A 15,530-nucleotide genomic window follows, 5' to 3' on the forward strand; every position below is an offset into this window, starting at 1 on the left:
GAAAATGGAGATGTAATATCTCCCCTTTCTATTAGGGTTTACTTCTTTTTATATATACTTTTTGTAAACCGTCGTTCGGGATAAGAGAGAAATTATTGTAAATTCCCGGCATTCTGTAACTGCACTCGATATAGTGAAGATTTGCTGGCTGGCGCCCGTGGTTTTTCCCTTCCGCCTTGGGAGGGTTTTCCACGTTAAATCTCGTGTCCTCTGTGATTGATGTACTATTTTGCATCGTTTATTTACCGTCATTTGTGTAACAACTTGGAGGAAATTAAAAGACAAGTAGCTATTTTTCATATTTTACAAATCGACTTCCTTGCTGATGCATTCACATAATCTCATCGTAGTTCAAGTACTACTCTTGAAATCAATAAGTACGTAGATCTGTAGTTATGCGATACAATCTCTATATATATTGCTAAAAAGTACAATTGGGATATAATTTTTTGGTGCCTCACCGGCTTCACTAGCTACCTCCTACGTTTTCAGCTTCTTATCCCTCCGTTTCAAATTATAATTCGTTTGACTTTTTTACCTAAATTTGATCACTCATCTTATTCAGAATCTGGTTCAAATTTGGAGTTTCCTCTCTATCAGTTTTTTTCTCTGAATTCCCAATGATGATTCGTGTTATAACTTTATGTTTGATGATTTGCAACTTGGATTATCGAAAGAATGCTTCATAATGACAATACATTAGCAATCCTAGGATACAATATCTTACAAATTGATTCAGTCATGTGACTAGGGACAAAAATTCAGAGATGGTTGTAAAAGTTCAGAGCAGAGTAGAAAAGATCGATGTGTAAGAAACTTCATTGACATGTGATTTCTCTGCAACTTCATTGATTTCAGTGATCTAAAAAAAACTTCATTGATTTCAGGTCCACCATTTGTCTCCATATTAGAAAAAGATACATGGTTGATTGATGCCTTGCACATGCACTTTTTGGTCCAATGGAGATCAATGTCAGAACAACAGTGAGGTCCTCATTTAGGTGGAAGATTAATATTTATGCAGCATTTTATAAAGCCGGCATTAACATTGTTGACTGTTTAGGATTGTGCCTGCTTTAACATTCCCTAAAAGTAACAATGTTAATGCCAGGATCAATATGCCTGATTTAACTTGGTTTCTGCATGACTGATGCCCGGATCAATATGCTACTTTTAGGATTCCTTCCTTGGGAGATGGCACCGTTTTGAATAAATGTGACCCATCCCCATGGCAACTCGATTTTTGAATGAAACTTTCCATAACCTTTCTGCCCTAGCATTTCATAATACTTCCGTCCTTTTAGTTACTGTCTCTAATCTCTATAACCTCTGATGAATCAGCTTACAATCCCTTTGGATGCCCAGCATCTAAATTTTAGAATGATAGCGTGTGAAATTAGATGGCTCCTGATAATGCTAGAATTTTGGGCTGAGATGAATGCCAGCTAACCGAACATTCAGGTAACCTTATATTTCTAACATACATTTTTTAGCATTTAGTGGTTCAGCTTTCCATACCAGAAAATAACATATCTATCGATTATAAATTCTGGGTTTTTAATTCTGGTAAAAAAATATCGGACCCCACCGATAAAACCGAAATATCAGGAATTTCAGAATTTTTTATCTTGTTTATTTGTTTGATTTATTTTTTAATGGAAAAAATTTAAAATTCAATTTCGTCCGGTAAATAAAGTTTCGGACCCCACCGATAAAACCGAAATATCAGGTATGTCGCAAAATTTCAACCGATATTTTTAACCCTTTCTGAAGTCCCATTTGTTTGAGCTTCTGGGCACTTTTGGATCCTTGATTTTCGAGATCTCCAAAGGTCAAATGCTCTTGAAAGCCAGAAGTTGCCATGGGCTTTCCGACTTAAGTGTATGCTATTGGTATATGTCATTATAAATATTCCATATAATAAAAGTTAAACACTCAAAGTCTGTAACAACACATAGGCATCGATCTAGTTTTAATTAAAGAGTCATTTTCGGACAGTAGTATATGGTAGTATTGTGCACCTTAAAAAACTCTAATTAAAACCGTTAGCCTAGCTTCCATACCTGACCCCCATGCAGGCTGAAGCTCTTGAGCCTGCCATAGAACATGACTACCATGAGCGCGAGCTTCCCTTCCCTGCTCCACTTGCCGGACAAGCTGATCCACGCGTCCCTGCAGCTGCCGTTGGGCTTCACTTGCCCAGCGCAGCTGTACCCGGTGCTGAACCCCACGTTGCCATAGGCACTGCGTCATTTCACATACGGTGGTTCGATTATTGATCCCAACACTTTGGAACACGCATTAATTTGACGCGACAATAATAATTAAGTACCTGATGACCTCGACGACGATGTTGAGGACGCTGAAGTTGATAGGGTCGTCGGCGATCTGCCGCCGCTCGGTGATGCAGATGACGACGATGAAGATGGCGAGGCACGAGAGCGGCGACATGAGCAGCTTCTGCTGCCACACGCTTCTGCTGCTGGTGGTCTTGCTTTTCTCCTCCCTTTTTTGCTCGTGGTGATCTTCCACTGCCACCGGCAAAAATGTGGTGTAAGGGGGTAGATACCTGCAGAAGAATCCAGCATGAGCATTTATATATTATATATAAATCGACTCAAATAAATTTTCCATGTGTGTGTGTGTGTGTAAATCGACGTGCTCTATGTGTGTGTACGTACTTACATCATAACAACATAGAGCACGACGACGGCGGACGACACGGCGCCGAGGTCGACGACCATCTCGCCGGAGTGCCGCGAGTTGACCGACATGAACAGCGCCGCCACGAGCTTCTGGAACGCGCCGAGCCCCCGCAGCCCGTCGGAGCCCCACTCCATGGCGCAGAAGAGCACCAGCTGCACCGCCAGGAACGCCGCCACCGTGAGCGCCAGGAACCGCGTGCGCGCGCCCGGCAGCAGGTGGCCGTACCCAATGGCGGAAGCGACGGCGGCCGGTCCTCCGCTCACCAGCAGCTCGCCGAGTTCTGGCCTCCCTGTGACCCTCTCGAGCGCTCTGATGGATAGCCTGAGGAAGACGGGGAAGAGCGTGTTCCCGAGGAGGACGTGCGGCATGACGAGGAGGAGCATGCCCGGGAAGGACTTGAAGGACACCATCCCCTCGTTCGTTGGCACGAAGCCGCAGTTGGCGAACGTCGAGACGACGGTGAAGATGGAGAAGGTGCTCGGGTTGATCTTCTTGCCGATGAGCACCTCCCTCGCGCCGGCGACGGCGCAAAGGTAGACTAGCACGAGCGTGTAGCCGGCGAGGTGCACCACCACGAGGTAGCCCAGCACGATGAACATTAGCAACCTGGCAATGGATGTGAAGTCACGTTGGTTCTTGATGAACCCTGTCTCCATTTGATCTAGTGTGACGGCAGCTGGGGGAGCTCCCATGGGAGCGAGCTCTAAGCTAGTCGCCGGCGGCGGCCCATTGATGACCTCGTGATCATGAGATTGTTCTTCTCTCTTCTTGAGCTTGAGCTTGGTGTAGGTGAAGTGGAGGCCAAGCATGCTCGTGAACACCTCGCCGCCGAGGAGCATCAGTAGGGTCATGAGAAGGAGCTGGGAGTTGGAGAAGGATTCCATCTCGACGGCGACCATGCTCGACACTGTAGTCGCGGACACAGACGTGAAGATCAGGTCCAGGCCCGAGGGCGTTGGCACTGCGCTGGTTTTCATGGGCAGGGCTTTTAGCATCAAGAAACCGAAGAGGGAGACGAAGAGGAAGTACGAGAGTTGGATCCAGAACGGGTGCACATGAAACAGCAAAAGGTGGTAAAAACTTTTAGTCCTACTACTACTGGGGACGTGCAAAAGACCCATAGTTTCAATGGAGCTAGCAGTATGGCGTTCTGAATTTGTTGTGAAGCAATCCGAATAGGCCTAGCTATTTATACACGAGAGGGTGTCTGAGGGTGTTGAGTTCGGCGTCTATTGATGATCCAATCCAACTTGAGATGTGGTGGTCTGTTGGCAGCTTGGGCTGCTTGTGCTTGTGCAAGAGAACTTACTAGAATGCTTATCATTGTTTTACTTATCATTTATTGTGCTCAATGCCATCATGCAAGTGCACTATGGCCTCTAGAATGCATATCCTATGACGACATTTCAGGATGTCCCCAACAAATAGTAGAATCAGTTACATATTTTCTGGACACAAGAACGAAATCTAGTGCTCAAGCTTTACGTCCACGTTACCAATATCAAGTAGCAGCTACCTAAAAAAGAAGCAACCAATGATATTGGCAAATCATTGAGTGCCATATCTCTAACAAGGTTACCAGCAAGACTAAAAAATTTAGTAACTGTGCCGGAGGAGGTGAAACTCCTCTCTCGTCTCATAAAACTCTGTCTCATCTCTCTTCGTAATGACATTGTAAGTCAGCAAAATTACTGATGTGGCAATGCTATTTAATGCTCATGAAACTTCTGATGAAATTCCCATTGAGATTAGCCTTAGGCATCAAGTAGAAACATAGTAATCCTGCCAATAATGATCACCGTACCATTTGTTCAAAAATTTTACATATTATGGAATCTCATTTCTCGTCTTCTTTAAGTAAAAAGGCCATGGACCCAGCTTGAGGGGGACATACAGGAGATCTATGCAAGAAGAAAATGTTGGATTGATCTCTTTCCTAATAGACCCAACGGTCTATTAGGCCCTTGATTTGCGCCCTGATCGGGGGCGCCCAACCCTTAATGGTTGGTGGGCCCCCGCTGCACAGCGCTAAAATAAAAAGAGGTGAAGGGGCCGGGGCACGCTTAACAAAGTTCGTCGCGCCGCCAGGACTCTAACCCACATCCTAAACCCTAGCCGATCTAGAGGGGCGCTGGAGCAGCGGGAATCCCCACCACTGCCATCGACGTTGATTCATCGGCGTCGCCGTCACCGTCGTCGACTCCAACGCCACGTCCACGACGCCTCTGCACTGCTCGTCGCCGCCTTTGAGCGGATCTCCATCAACGAACCTGTGATGGCTGGGCCAAGCTCCTCTGCAGGCACCGAAGGTCCTCAATCTAGCCCCTCTCTCTCTCTTTTCTCTGTGTTATTATTGTAGATCTAGGACTATGTTGTACTCAGATTAAGGAAAGAAGAGAAATCCTACTCGATCCATACACTGTGTGATCCTAGAAATCTAACAATGGTATCAGTCGCCTACACACGTGTAGATCGAGGTCAGGAAAGATAGTTTTGAGTGTGAATCGAAACAACAGTCAAAGAAAAGCAACTCGATCTCGGATCGAAAAGTTTCAAACCCTATCATTCGAACTCGAATCGATAGAATCAGAGCAAGAACAGATCGAATCGATGGCAAATCGAACTCAACAATCAAACCCTAACCCTAACCCTAGAGATAAAAGGGCGCGGGACCTACCTGGTCCGCGTGCCACTGCCGTCGCTGGTGCGTGTGACGCGCTTGCGCCGCCGCTCGCCGGACTTCGCGGCACAGTCGAGCCGCCTGCTCGCTGCTCCGGGACGCCGGGGTCGCGTGTGCGGGGCCCGAAAGCGTGGCTCCGTCCACGGCCGGCTCGACGGCGGCGCGCTCACCCTCTGGCGAGCACACGCGCCGGCGAGCAAGCCGCGACGGCGCCGTCCCGCCCGCTCCGCCCGGCCACCATGGCCAGTGGCCGTCGCCACTGCATAGCGTGGAGAGAGAAGGGGGGAGAGAATGATCCTAGGGTTTGGGGCGCGGCTACGGCGACGCGGGTTTTGATCTGGCGAAAACCGCGGACGACCGTCCGATCGTAATCAACGGCCGCGATAGCGTCTCGCCTTCTGGGCCGGCAAGCGGCCCATGCGGGCGGGGGAGGGGACGCCGCGGCGGGCCGATTCGGCGGCCCGGCCGTTGGCTGTCGGGCCTCGGGCCCAAAGAAAGGTGGCCGAGCAGGCCGCGGGCCGGTTTTGCTTCTGGGCCGCCTGAACAGTGTTTCGTTTTATTGTTTTTTCTATTTTTTCAGAAGTAATTTCAATAGTTTTTTGAATGGTTTTGATTATCGTTTGATCTCTATTCAATTTTGCACCAACGTGTTTATTATTTAGAGATAAAAATTTATAGTTTTGCTTTTGGAAATAGAAATTCATACATGTTTCCGCTGCTAAGTTTATATAGTTGCTTTTATACTTTAATTCGAACCAACGAGACAATTAAAGTTTAAGAGCATGGTTAAAAGGTTATTTTTAAGGATTATGGTATTGTTAATTTTCTGACCAACGTTGTTAATTACAATACTGTAATTTCATAGTTTTTGTGCATTTATTTCTATTTCTGCCCAACGGTGATATAGATTTAATTGCATAAACAGTTGTATGTTCTATTTTTGACCAACGTTGGAATTATTACATACAATTGTTGTTATTATGTTCTCACTATTTTTTGAAATTTTCAGCGGGGATGAACTTGATGGGATTCATCAGTCACATCCCGACTCTAAAAGGAGACAACTATGGCGAATGGATCAAGAAGGTTGATCTTGCTTTCGTCTGTGGAGAAGTGGATGAGATGATCACCACTCCAAAGCCCACTGAGCCACCGGCTCCAGTGAGAGGGGAATCTGACACTGATGCTGAGTGGCAAGAAAAACAAAGGGACTATGCTCCCATAAAGATGGCTTATGATCTCTAAAAAATAAAGTGGAATAATGCCAACAAGAAATGTGTGGCAGTAATAAAGAACACAATTGATCCTAACATTCTGTGTTCAATTGGAGAGTGTGATTCAGCTGCAGAGTACCTTGAAAAGTTAAAGAACCAGTTTACTGGTTCTTCAAAGACATATGCCACACAGATCATAGAGCAGTTGGTCACAAAGAGGTACTATGGCAATGCCAGTACTATAAGAGATCATATCATGGGGATGTGCGCCTTGAACTCCAAGCTCAAAACAATGAATTTGGATCTCAAGGAAGAGTTTATGGTGCACCTGGTGTTCGCCTCTCTGCCAAAAGAGTTTGCAACATTCGTTGTAAACTATAACTCACAGCCAGAGAAGTGGAACATGGAAAAGGCAATTGTCATGTGTGCACAAGAGGAAGATAGACTCAAGAAACAGAATGGTGGGTCTGTCAATTTTGTGCCTAATAACAAGAAAAGGCCTTTCCATGCTGCTTCTTCCTCTAAATCTAAAGACAAAGCCCCTATGCCACAGAAGTATCAGCAACAGCGTCAGCAACAGCGCACTCCAGCTCAAGATGAGTGCTTCCACTGCTTTGACAAGGGGCATCGTAAAGCAGATTGTCCCGCTTACTTAAATATGATAATGGCAAAGAATGGTGAGAATGTAATTTCATTTGTTAATAAATCCTTGTATTTATAGTTTTCTAAATCTACTTGGTGGATTGATTTTGGTGCAACTGTGCATGTTGCAAATTCTTTACAGGGATTCCGTTCGACAAGGGCTACGCAAAGAAGCGAAAAACACATTAAAGTCGCGAACGGAGTACAAGCTGATGTTGAAGCTGTTGGCGATGTCTCCATCGAGCTAGTTAATGGTTTCATGCTTGTATTAAAAGATGTTTTATTTGTTCCTTCGCTTCAAAGAAACTTGATAAGTGTATCACGCTTAGACACAGATAGTTTTGGTTGTCATTTTGCGAATGGCAAATGTGAACTATGGTTTGATAATAATTGTATTGGTGATGCTGTCCTTTACAATGATCTTTATTTATTATCTAAGCGTGATAAAGTGCTTTCTGTATGTAATGTGAATGTGAATGAATCCTTGTCAGAGAAAGAAACAAAGAAAAGAAAGAGAACTCAAGATACTTCATCGAAATTATGGCACTGTCGTTTAGGCCATATTTCGAGGGGGAGAATTAAAAGATTAGTGAAGAGTGAAATTCTTCCACAGTTAGAGTTCTCTGATCTTGAACAATGCGTCGAATGCATTAAAGGAAAATTTGTAAAGCAAATTAAAAAGGGTGCCAAACGAAGTGCAGGAACATTAGAAATAGTTCACACTGATATATGTGGACCTTTTTCTGTGAAAAGTGTGGATGGCTATGATTCGTTCATAACATTCACAGACGATTACTCCCGCTATGGTTACATTTATCCAATTAAAGAAAGATCTGAAGCATTGGATAAATTTAAAATATTCAAAGCTGAGGTTGAAAATCAACTTGACAAAAGAATTAAAATAGTAAGATCAGACCGTGGAGGGGAGTACTACGGTCGACATACCCCTTATGGACAAGTTCCTGGACCTTTTGCGAGGTTTTTACAGGAAAATGGTATAGTTGCCCAATACTCTACACCGGGGGAGCCTCAGCAAAATGGAGTAGCTGAAAGGCGCAACCGTACACTAATGGATATGGTGCGCAGTATGATGAGTTATTCCACATTGCCATTGAGTCTATGGATGGAGGCGTTAAAAACCGACATCCATATTCTCAACAGAGTGCCAAGCAAATCGGTGCCCAAAACGCCGTATGAGCTATGGACAGGAAGAGAACCCTCACTGACTCACCTACGGGTCTGGGGGAGCCCAGCTGAGGCTAAAGTGTTTAATCCAAATATTGGAAAACTGGATCCCAAAACTGTAAGCTGCCATTTTATAGGCTATCCTGAAAAGTCGAAAGGTTTTCGTTTCTACTGCCCAGACAGACATACAAAGTTTGTAGAAACAAGACATACTGTGTTTCTAGAAAGTGAAATGATCAGGGGGAGCATGGTACCTTGAGGAGAAGCGGGTGTATGTGCCTACTCCTATGATTCAAGAGCCATTTTTCTCACTACCTGTTGATGCTGCACCAAAAGTTCTTGAAATAGTGACGCCAGGACCTTCTTCGGTTGTTGCTGCGCCAACTATTCCAGTTATTACGGTGTCAACACCTGTCGCAACTCCACCCATACCAACAGTGAGCGAAGGTTTGGAACCTGTAATCCAGGAACCGCCTGAACCCGCGGTTGGACATAAGGAGGAGGTGCTACAGCCCCCTATGGAAAATGTGCCAGAAGTTGAGTCATAAAATGTGCCACAAGCAGTGGCCCTTAGAAGGTCACAAAGAGAAAGAAGGTCGGCTATTTCTAGCGACTATGAAGTTTATAATACAGAAGAGGTTCATATGGAGGGTGATCCCACTTCATATGAAGAAGCCATGAGAAGTATTCACTCATCTAAATGGCTGGAAGCTATGAAGGATGAGATGAAATCAATGAGTTCCAATGGTGTTTGGGACTTAGAGGAAATTCCTAAAGGAGCCAAAACAGTAGGTTGTAAATGGGTTTACAAGATAAAACATGACTCCAAAGGGAATGTAGAAAGGTTCAAAGCACGACTCGTGGCAAAAGGCTTTACGCAAAGAGAAGGAATAGACTATAACGAAACTTTTGCTCCAGTTTCGTGTAAAGATTCCTTCAGGATTATAATGGCATTGGTGGCACATTATGACTTAGAGTTACATCAGATGGATGTAAAGACGGCATTCCTTAACGGGGATTTGTATGAAAATGTTTACATGGCACAACCAAAAGGTTTTGTCGTGAAAGGAAAAGAACATATGGGGTGTTGTTTAAAGAAATCCATTTATGGATTAAAACAAGGCTCTAGGCAGTGGTATTTAAAGTTTGATGAAACCATAAGAAAATTTGGGTTTAAAGAAAATGAGGAGGACAATTGCATTTATGCAAAGTTCAGAACTGGAAAATTTATTTTCCTGATCCTATATGTGGATGACATTCTACTTGCTAGTAGTGATGTTGGTCTGCTACTGGAGACAAAGAAATTCTTGTCCTCAAACTTTGATATGAAAGATCTCGGTGAAGCTTCATTTGTTTTGGGAATTGAAATTCACCGAGATAGAACAAAGGGGGTATTAGGACTGTCACAAAAAGCATACTTAGAAAAAGTTCTAAAGAAATACAGTATGCATATGTGCAAGCCTTCACCTGCTCCAATAGTCAAGGGCGATAGATTTGGGAAATTTCAATGTCCTAGGAACCAGTATGAGATCGATCAAATGAAAGCGGTTCCATATGCTTCAGCTGTCGGAAGCCTACAGTATGTTCAAGTTTGTACATGCCCTGACTTAGCATTTGTTACCGGGATACTTGGCAGATATCAAAGTAATCCAGGACAGACACACTGGATCATGGTAAAGAAAGCATTACGTTATGTGCAAGGCACAAAAGGCCTCATGCTAACATACAGAAAATCCGATTCCCTAGAGATAGAAGGATACTCAGATGCGGATTTTGCGGGGGACATCGATGACCGAAAGTCCACGTCCGGTTATGTGTTCACACTCGCAGGGGGAGCTATATCGTGGAAAAGCTCCAAACAAAGCGTCACTGCATCATCGACAATGTACGCTGAATTTGTGGCATGTTATGAGGTCTCGGGGCAGGTTGAATGGTTAAAGAAATTTATACCCGGTTTAAGAGTGGTAGACAGCATTCAAAGACCACTCAAAATGTACTGCGACAATGAACCAGCAGTGTTTTATGCTCACAACAATAAATCAAGTGGTGCTGCCAAACACATTGACATAAAATTTTATGTTGTGAAGGAGAAAATCCAAAATCACTCTATTACACTCGAGCATATAAGTACAAAGAAAATGCTTGCGGATCTGCTCACTAAAGCCTTACCACCCAATGTGTTCATGGAACACATAGCCGGCATGGGTTTAAGGGAAAGTCTGTGATTTCTGGAAAACAAAAAGGGCCCAAAAGATAAAGAATTTGTTTCAAAAACAGTGATGTGTGTGATAGCTGTTGAGTCTATCGGCCTTGGACCGTGATGATAAAGCATGCTCTATTCAATAATCTGTGATGGAACAACTAAAGGAAAATTTTCAGGTAAAAATATAAAGTTAAAGTACAAAGTGAGATCAAGGGGGAGAATGTTGGATTGATCTCTTTCCTAATAGACCCAACGGTCTATTAGGCCCTTGATTTGCGCCCTGATCGGGGGTGCCCAACCCTTAATGGTTGGTGGACCCCTGCTGCACAGCGCTAAAATAAAAAGAGGTGAAGGGGCCGGGGCACGCTTAACGAAGTTCGTCACGCCGCCAGGACCCTAACCCACATCCTAAACCCTAGCCGATCTAGAGGGGCGCTGGAGCAGCGGGAATCCCCACCACTGCCATCGACGCTGATTCATCGGCGTCACCGTCACCGTCGTCGACTCCAACGCCACGTCCACGACGCCTCTGCACTGCTCGTCGCCGCCTTTGAGCAGATCTCCATCAACGAACTTGTGATGGCCGGGCCAAGCTCCTCTGCACGCACCGAAGGTCCTCAATCTAGCCCCTCTCTCTCTTTTCTCTGTGTTATTGTTGTAGATCTAGGACTATGTTGTACTCAGATTAAGGAAAGAAGAGAAATCCTACTCGATCCATATACTGTGTGATCCTAGAAATCTAACAGAAAAACTTGGGGGCTGAAAACTAACTTAGAAAATCATGTTTCCGTATCTGAATTTGAATATGTTTAAAGCGGCCCAGATAAGTTCGTATTCCAGTCTAGGTATTCAGTATCCAACCATCTGATATTATTAATATGAATATCGATATCTATTCATATCTTACCTGACATAGCTGACACTATCCATGAATTTGAATCTAAGAAAAAGAATGATTATTTGTATTCGTATCCATAGGTGCATCTGATCCGTTTACACCCCTCTTAAGCCATAGGGATGGACTGTCATCTTGATATAAACAATACATGTGACACCTGAATTTTTATTCTAACGAAATATGTTTTCTTTCACAATAATACGCACCTTCTATAGTTCTAGCGCTAAATAAACTTGAGTTCGCTACTGATTTTTTATTTATATTTTCTTAAATAATATTTTAGGATTAATCTATTTAGACTTTTGTTTGCAGTGGGTAGCCTATTTTATCGTGCCGATTTGTCTTTATCCATCACTTGGAGGCTAGGAACTAAACGTATCGATAGTACTCCCTCTAGTTTTTTTACATGTCAGATTAAATTTATCCTAAGTTAGATTTGTTCAACTTTGAACAGGTCTATAGAAAATAGACTAACATTTATACTATCAAATATATGCATTATCAAAATATATATCATGATAGATTGAATGAAACAAATTTGTTATTGTAAATGTTATTGTATTTCCCTATAAATTTAGTTAAAGTTGAAAACTGTGACTTAGGACATAACTAATAGGATGTGTAAATAAAAATGGAGGGAGTAGGTAGCACTAGGGGTAGAATCAATGACGGGCACCACCAAGTGAAATTATTACTAAAAAAATTGGATAATCACTAAATGTTTAAATTGCCACTCGAGAGGGATCCAAAGGTACTCCCTCCGTTCCAAATTATAAATCATTCCAAGAATCTTGAAGAGTCAAACCATCTTAAAATTTGATCAAAATTATAGATAGAAATATAAAAATTTATGGCATCAAATAGGTGCACTACAAAAATATAGCTAACAAAGAATCTAATGATACTTAATTGGTATCATAAATGTTATTATCTTGTCATATAAATTTGGTCAAACTTGAAAAACTTTGACTCTCCAAGATTCCTGGAATGACTTATAATTTGGAACAGAGGGAGTAAGATAAATAAAAAAGCTAATATATTTTACTGTCCACCTCAGTTAGCAAATACTCCGAAGCACTACTTTGCCCAAGAGATTACACATTAGGCCAGTGCACAGTTTTAAAAACTCAGAACTAGATAACTGTGCCGGCTGAGTTTGATAGGAATGAAATTCCTCTCTCATCCCATAAAACATCTCTGTCCACACCATATCATGTGGCATAGAATTTAATACCATAAAATTTTTCATGAAACCTCATTGAGACTTACCTTAATCCAATTCGTGATCCCTTTTAGAGGTTGTGTTTATATGGTGAAAAAGTTTGAGTTTAGTATTGTAGCATATTTTGTTGTTATTTGACAATTAATATTCAATTATAGATTAATTACCATCATTAGATTCATCTTGTATGAATCAGTCATACTATATTTAGTTATTTTTTAACTACATATAATGCTCCATGCATGTGTCCGAACATTAGATGTGCGTACAAACATTTTTGAGAACTAAACAGGCCAAATGGAGGTATCGTAGAAACTTTATTCAATTGGATGTCGGAGCATTGGTGGCCATATGTAGTAACACACATTTTTATGTTTCACTTTCATACTTCACATACAAATTTTTTTTTGCCAGAAAAACTTTCCAAGTCATTAGCTTTGTGCGCACATGAGTTCTTACTGTAGTAAAATATTGTGACATTATTTATAAATTTCTATACTTTGTCACGCCAATGCAAGTACAACTTTTATTTACTAGGAGTGGGTGAAATTTTCATTTAGTGCAATTTGCAAAACTATAGATGTACGTATTTTAAGTCGAATATTGATTTAGTAAAATTTTACACAGTTTGGAACTAATGGATTCCATACAAATTTTGCAGGAATATATGCATGTGAATTTTTCTTATCTTAAAAAATAAATGAATTATATAAAGATACTGCCTCCATCCTTAAAAGAGAGTCATTGTGTGACACGAGTTTTGTAACGTCATTTAATGTGTGCATGTGCATGCTTAATTTAGTCAATTAGCACCAGATGTTGCTAATAAATATAGGACTCGTTACTGATTTGTCTATGATTTTCTAGAGTGACATTTTTTAGGGATGGAGGAGTAATTCCGTGTTTCAACATTACTCAGTAGAACAGAAGAAATTTTTTATAAGGTAGTTTTTTTAAAAAAAATTCAAGATCGTTTACATCGAATTGATACAGAGGTATTGAAACACTTCCCGTTTCTCCATAGCCAAAGAAGCACACAGACTTTACAAGGCAAGTTCACATGTACCTCAAACTAGTACTCCTTCCAAAATGTAGGTTGTTTTAGTTTTTCTAGATTCATAATGTTTGCTAAGCATATAGATATAATATATGTCTAGATACATAGCAAAATATATGAATCTAGAAAAGTCAAAACGGCCTATATTTTGGAACGGATGGAGTACACGACATGAGGCCTTGAACTTGTTTCCCTTTTTTTTTAAAGGCCATCAGGAGGGCCAGCCAGAACAAGAAAGATATCGTTGTCAGATATACTTTGATTGTGTAACGATAAAGGAGAACTTAATAACCACACGCTAGAAAGGGTGGCAGAAGTGAAAAGTACGGTTACCTGTAGATCAGCAAGTAGCAACGAAAGTAGGCCCAACCAATGTGTGACACACTAGCAGTGAAATGTTGCGGTTCAAGCTCTCATCACGAAATTTATCTGTCAGTGGGCTGCGCATTGAAGCGCACTCCGGCCTTGTCAAACCACTGAAATGTTGTTTAGGGTTTTATTGTTTGTCAAACAGTAAAATGCACTAGACATCTAATAACTTATAAGAGGTTGTAACTTAGTTCCACAAACACCAAGTGATTGGATTCATCAACTTGTGAGTTGTGTCACTTAGGCCCACAAACTTTAAAAACATGGGTCTACAAACTCCAAAAATGCATTTTTAAATCTATAAATTTGTAATTTGTGTCACTTAAATTAACAAATTTTGAAAGTGTATTTTTAGATTAATAAACTTGTAATTTATATCACCTACATCCCTACTCTACCATGTGTGCACATAGCGTCGGGTTCGCCGGTTCCTCAACTGCCGCGGCTGCCGCAGCCAGCGGCTGGTGCTGCTTGTCGAGGAGGTGGCGGCGTGGCGGCGGGCAGTAAAAGCGGTCGGCGGCGCGGGAGGCGACGCCGGGGACGGACATGGCGACGGTACGGTGGAGGTGCCGCGCGCCAAGAGACGGCGAGGCGGCCACGGAAGTAGTAGGGTTTTTCCCGGTGCGGGAGCGCTGGATGCGATGCGAGCGAGGAGAGCAGAGCTGGGTGGCGGCCTGGTGGGGAGCGGCTGAGCGAGCAGACAGAGGAGGCAAAGGCTGCGGCGCTTTGCTTTGCTCGTGGTGCGGAGGAGAGAGCGAGCGAGCGTGCGAATAAAAAATGGGGAAGAGGGTGTGAGGGACGGGGGCAGATGGCGATAGGGCCGGCGCGCTGGCGACCGGCGCCGACAGTAGTGTTGAAATGGCCATTAGTTTGCATCTTTATTTTGCTCGGTATTTTCTTTTCAAATAAAATTCTTCTTACAAAATATACGTTATTTAAGTTTTCTCGTATGTATCGTGATATAATATGCACCTATGTATCAAGATATAATATGCATCTAAATGCATAGAAAATACTACGTAGTCAAAATAATCTCTGTAATTTAAAAAGAAGTATCTTATTAGCTTCATTTCTATGTTTTCTTACTTTACCCGGTTCAATGGAAATTCCTGGTCTCTACGTTACAAACGAGGCCAAAAGGACGGTGTCGTTTCAAAGATTTTTTTTTTACATATTTCTTTCAGATTTCAATGTAATTGACCTGGGAGTGGAAGAACGCGGATCCGGTCGTTTCTGGTGTACATGTACACCGCAAGTACCGGTAAGCACAGTGGTGGAAGAGTTGGTTCCCCAAAATGGGAGTCCATGGTTACATGCATTTGGGACAGTATGATCCTGATTATATTGTTGAACA

The 15,530-nt window shown here is 42.5% G+C and overlaps 1 protein-coding gene across 1 annotated transcript; it reads right to left on the reverse strand.

Moving 5' to 3' along the window:
- Positions 1 to 1,875: 1,875 nt before the first annotated feature.
- On the reverse strand, positions 1,876 to 4,617 carry LOC120706701 (cation transporter HKT8-like). Its single transcript, XM_039991407.1, has 3 exons — positions 2,686 to 4,617; positions 2,333 to 2,569; positions 1,876 to 2,244 (listed from the first exon to the last, which is right to left on the reverse strand). The coding sequence occupies exons 1-3, from the start codon at positions 3,825 to 3,827 to the stop codon at positions 2,046 to 2,048; spliced, it is 1,578 nt and encodes a 525-aa protein (XP_039847341.1). The 5' UTR covers positions 3,828 to 4,617; the 3' UTR covers positions 1,876 to 2,045.
- Between the last annotated feature and the right edge of the window lie 10,913 nt (positions 4,618 to 15,530).

This window comes from Panicum virgatum, chromosome 5K (assembly GCF_016808335.1).
Source record: "Panicum virgatum strain AP13 chromosome 5K, P.virgatum_v5, whole genome shotgun sequence".
NCBI classification, from domain to species: domain Eukaryota; kingdom Viridiplantae; phylum Streptophyta; class Magnoliopsida; order Poales; family Poaceae; genus Panicum; species Panicum virgatum.

Excerpts from the sequence above, each read along its gene's own strand:
- LOC120706701 (XM_039991407.1), bottom strand. The coding sequence starts at position 3,827 with ATGGGTCTTTTGCACGTCCCCAGTAGTAGTAGGACTAAAAGTTTTTAC. Across the intron at positions 2,570-2,685 it reads GTGCTCTATGTTGTTATGAT|GTATCTACCCCCTTACACCA; the intron begins GTAAGTACGTAC and ends ATTCTTCTGCAG. Across the intron at positions 2,245-2,332 it reads ATCGTCGTCGAGGTCATCAG|TGCCTATGGCAACGTGGGGT; the intron begins GTACTTAATTAT and ends GAAATGACGCAG.